General features: G+C 36.8%; 1 protein-coding gene across 1 annotated transcript; it reads right to left on the bottom strand.

The window, feature by feature from the left end:
- Nucleotides 1–240: 240 nt before the first annotated feature.
- Nucleotides 241–4,123, bottom strand: LOC141337810 (pregnancy-specific glycoprotein 22-like). Its single transcript, XM_073843398.1, has 6 exons — nt 3,915–4,123; nt 2,992–3,321; nt 2,340–2,684; nt 1,190–1,510; nt 731–1,081; nt 241–481 (listed from the first exon to the last, which is right to left on the bottom strand). Exons 1-6 carry the CDS (start codon nt 3,958–3,960, stop codon nt 366–368), a joined length of 1,509 nt encoding a protein of 502 aa, XP_073699499.1. The 5' UTR covers nt 3,961–4,123; the 3' UTR covers nt 241–365.
- Nucleotides 4,124–4,393: the final 270 nt, after the last annotated feature.

Raw genomic sequence — 4,393 nt, 5'->3', positions numbered from 1 at the left:
TCTTTTTTAATAATGTTTAGCATTTTTATTAATTTTCATTATTGTTTCATTCTCACTGAAAATTAGAAATGTTGCATTGGCAACTAGGTGAAAAAAAAATGCTTGTGTTAATATTTTATTTTACTTCAAGTAACATTTATTTACTGTTTCAGTTGACTAAAATCCTGGTCCCACCAAAAGACAGGGCTGCCAGCGTATTTCAGTCATGCTAAAGAAAATCATCTTCATCACATAGTGATAATAACCATTTCTGACACTAAAGCAGGGTAAAGACATCCTTCTAATACAAAAATGTATTCATATCATTGTTCATTTAAGTAGTTTAGCACAGTTTATCTTACAATACAATATTTACACAGTACATTTTACAATATCCCACTCTTCCGTCTCCGGGAAATTAAAGCTAGAATAACCAGCAGGAAAAAAATAATAGCAGCAGTAGCAGCAACACTTATTCCTACTATAAGACCCAATGATGGACCTGAATGTGAAATGATAAAAAAGACGGTCATTATTACAACTGAAAATCAGGGTAACCACTATATTTTTCTGATACAGTTTTGTGATATAGATTTAACTGAAAAATGGCACCATCTGGTGTTTTTTTTTTTAAACCAGCAGCTAAAACTGCATCAAAGCACTGAGAAATCAACATGATGCAGCTGCATTTAAAGGACAACTGATTATCACAGAAAAGAGAAACAGAAAGGTGAACAAAAATTACACTCACCAATGATTGTGATGCTAAACCTCTTAAAGTTGGTAATGCTGATGCTGTGACGGCGGCGAATGATGTGGACGACCTGTAGTTTATAATCTCCAGAGTCCGTGGTTCTGGTGTTTGTGATGGTCAGAGATCCAGTTTGATGATCCAGCTCCAGTCTGTCTCTGAATTTCTCATCACACTGATCATCTGTACAGATCTTACTCTCATCTCCAGTGATTTCAGCAATGGGAATGTCATTAAAATACCATGTCATTATGTCGTTTGGGTTTTTTATTTCACCAGGATCTAAAGTGACAGATTCTCCCTCCTTCACTGACATTCTTTTCACCTCATCTCGCTCATCAGCAGGAACACCTTAAACACAAACCAACACCTGACCTGTTGTTCTATTGTTGATTTATATCTAATAAACAAGACGTGATTTAGGTATATGCAACTTGTTTTGAATGTTAAACGACTCACCACCAACAGCAACATTGAAAATCTTTTGGATGATTTGTTTCCTGATGATCTGTAGTTTATAATCTCCAGTATCTCTGGTTCTGGTGTTCATGATGGTCAGAGAACCAGTCTGATGATCCAGCTTCAGTCTGTCTCTGAATCTCCCATCACACTGTTCATCTGTACAGATCTTCCTCTGCTCTCCAGTGATTTGTGCAATGCGAATGTCATTAAAATACCATCTGATTCTGTCTTGGTTTGTTTTAACATCAGTGTGTAGAGTGACTGAATCTCCCTCCATTAATGACACTGACACTCCATCTGTTTCAACACCACCTAAACCTGAAGCAGAAATTAACAATACTCATAAGTCAAATCAAAAGAGAGTGAAATCAAGAAAGTGAAACAATAAAGATCATTTAGTTTGCATAGGTAGATAAATATGTCTGGATTCATAATGTCAGAACATGTTTTTTTTTTTTTTTTTTAATTCAACCACATTGTTTGCATGTAAACACACTAGATGGACGTCGTTTAACCTTCACAAACTTCTGTCATTTGCAACCTCTCATGAATGAAGTTCTGAAAATGTGGTGATCAAGTCAAAATAGGTTCAACTTTTCTACAGGGATTAATGCAGAAAAAATACTCTGGCTCTCGTTCTTTTCCCGTTTTCCTCAGGCAACAACATATTCCTTTAAGATTCACTTTCTGTTTTTTTTTTTTTTTGGCAGAGAAACCATATGCCTGAATTTTAGCTAAACCTGGGGCACCTTCAAGCTTTGCGTTGTGGCTGCATCTCCTCGGGTGTGCATAATTTTCTAATAATGCAATGGCCTGTCATCAATTATTCCTTACAATTACATTATAATAAAAAAGCTTACTTTTTTCAAATAGCCCAGAATAAAAACATACCTATAATGAACAAACATCGGTCCTGGAGAGCTGCAGCCCCGCAGAGTTTTGGTCCAACCCTAATAACCTGAACAAGCTAATCAAAGTCTGAAGGGTTACTAGGAAGCTACAGACCTTTTATTAGTGTTATTAGTTTTTATTAGGGTTGGAGCTGAACTCTGCAGGACTGCGGTTCTCCAGGACCGGAGTTTGCCAACCTTGAACTATATTTTCAAATTGCAAAGGAAACTGCATTGACTGACTAAATTATGCTCACCGGTGACAGTAATGCTGAATCTCTTGATGCTGATGATGCTATGGTGAGGGTGAATGCGGCTGTTGTTCTGTAGTTTATAAACTCCAGCATCTGTGGAGTTGACGTTTGTGATGGTCAGAGATCCAGTCCGATGATTCAGTTCCAGTCTGTCTCTGAATCTCTCTTCACATTGTTCATCTTTACAGATCTTGCTGTGATCTCCAGTGATTTCGGCGATGAGATTGTCATTAAAATACCATGCCATCAAATCATTTAGATTTCTTACTAGACCAGGATCTAAAGTGACAGATTCTCCCTCCATCACTGACTTTGTCTTTGTTTCATCCGTCTCTGCACCAGACACAGCTGAAACAAAAACCAACAGCTGATCGCAGGATATTTTATGGAAACTTAACAACCATGCAAAAACAGATGTGCGGATAAGTAGCGTTGCACACTTGCCAAGTTTGGGGTCTGTGTGATTTATAGTCTCTGATGCTCACACACTTTTAGAGCAGAAAAAAATAATAACGAAGATTAAAAATAAATTCCAAACACGCACGATAGAGTTCAAGCACTTTTGGTGCTTAGACCCCTAAAAACAACAAAAACTATGACAAAAACCCCACACAAATTATGTGATTTAACATGTTTAAAATGCTATGTGGCTCACCAAGAACAGTAACATTGAAGATCCTTTGATTGATTCTTCTGCTGATTGTGTTAAGTTGGAAAACACCAGTGTCTGTAGTTCTGGTGTTTGTGATGGTGAGATCACCTGTCTGACTGTCCAGCTTCAGTCTGCCTCTGAATCTCTCAGTACAATGTTCATCTGTACATATCTTACTCTGATTTCCACGGATTTGAGCGATGCGAGTGTTATTAAAATACCACGTCATTCTGTCTTGTTGGTTTGTTTCAACACCAGTGTTTAGAGTGACTGAATCCTCCTCTGTCACAGACACTGACACTTCATCATTTTTATTGTCATTATCATCAGCACCTGAAAAAGAAATGAACAAATAATTCTGAATCACTACTGGAGGAAAATGATATGAATATTCAAAATAAAAGTGTTGTACTTTTTTTTTTTTTTTTTTTTTTTAATATGGCTAGATTTATAATGTAATACATGCAAACACACAGCAGAGCTTCACTGATTTACTCATTCACCCAGAAGACATAAATGAGTCTCCCACATAATGTCAGACATCAGCTACTTCAAACAGCAATAGTACATTTCTGTCTAGTTAAAGCTTCAGTCCGTAACTTTTGGCGCTCCAACGGTTAATAAACAGCAGGAGTTGAGAGCATTGTAGCCGGAGCTACTTCTCTCTGTTTAGGTTTATGCAGGTACTGGGCTTCTCCGCCAATCTGAAATAGTCCGAATATAAATAAATATAACTTATTATAGTTGTACCGTAGTGATTCGGGATCAGCCAAAACACGGTTTGGAAAATGAATTCATGATATACTCACTTATATTTTTTTGTAAAGTATGAACACAACAATAATTAGACCTGACACAAAGTGAAACTAAACCATCTTAGATGTGTTATCGTTTAAGGAAAGATATATTTAATTTAAACGACTTACCAGGAACAAATAATATACACAGTATGAGCAAAACAAAGACCTTCATTTTCAACACTTTATCGGTTGAAAAATGAGTGCATATTTTCTGTCCATTTTGGTCCACATAACTCGTCGGCACCAAGAATGAAAGTAAAAGTTAACGAGTTCTTTCGACGTAAAGCAACCAAAGCTTGTGTCAAAAACAAAATAAAACTAGTTGTTTGTTCTGATTTGTCTCAATTGCCTCGCCTGGCCAAAGATCCAATGGGGTGTGGCTTAGTCACCTGCGCTTTTTCCGTCAGTGACCTCACTTGCAGTCGATCCTGACCGTGGATCATTTATGATTCATAATTACGTCCAACGTCCAAAAGCACTGCTATCTAATTTGCTATGTAACAATTTTCCCAGTATATAATTATATGCTCGCTTTTTATGCAATAACTATACTTTATATTGATTTACAGACTGCTGCTCATATTGTTCAGACGCTATTTACCATC

The sequence above is a fragment of the Garra rufa genome, chromosome 7, assembly GCF_049309525.1.
Source record: "Garra rufa chromosome 7, GarRuf1.0, whole genome shotgun sequence".
Taxonomy (NCBI): domain Eukaryota; kingdom Metazoa; phylum Chordata; class Actinopteri; order Cypriniformes; family Cyprinidae; genus Garra; species Garra rufa.
Note: the sequence above shows the minus strand (reverse complement) of the source record. Positions and strands in the feature narration are given on the sequence as shown.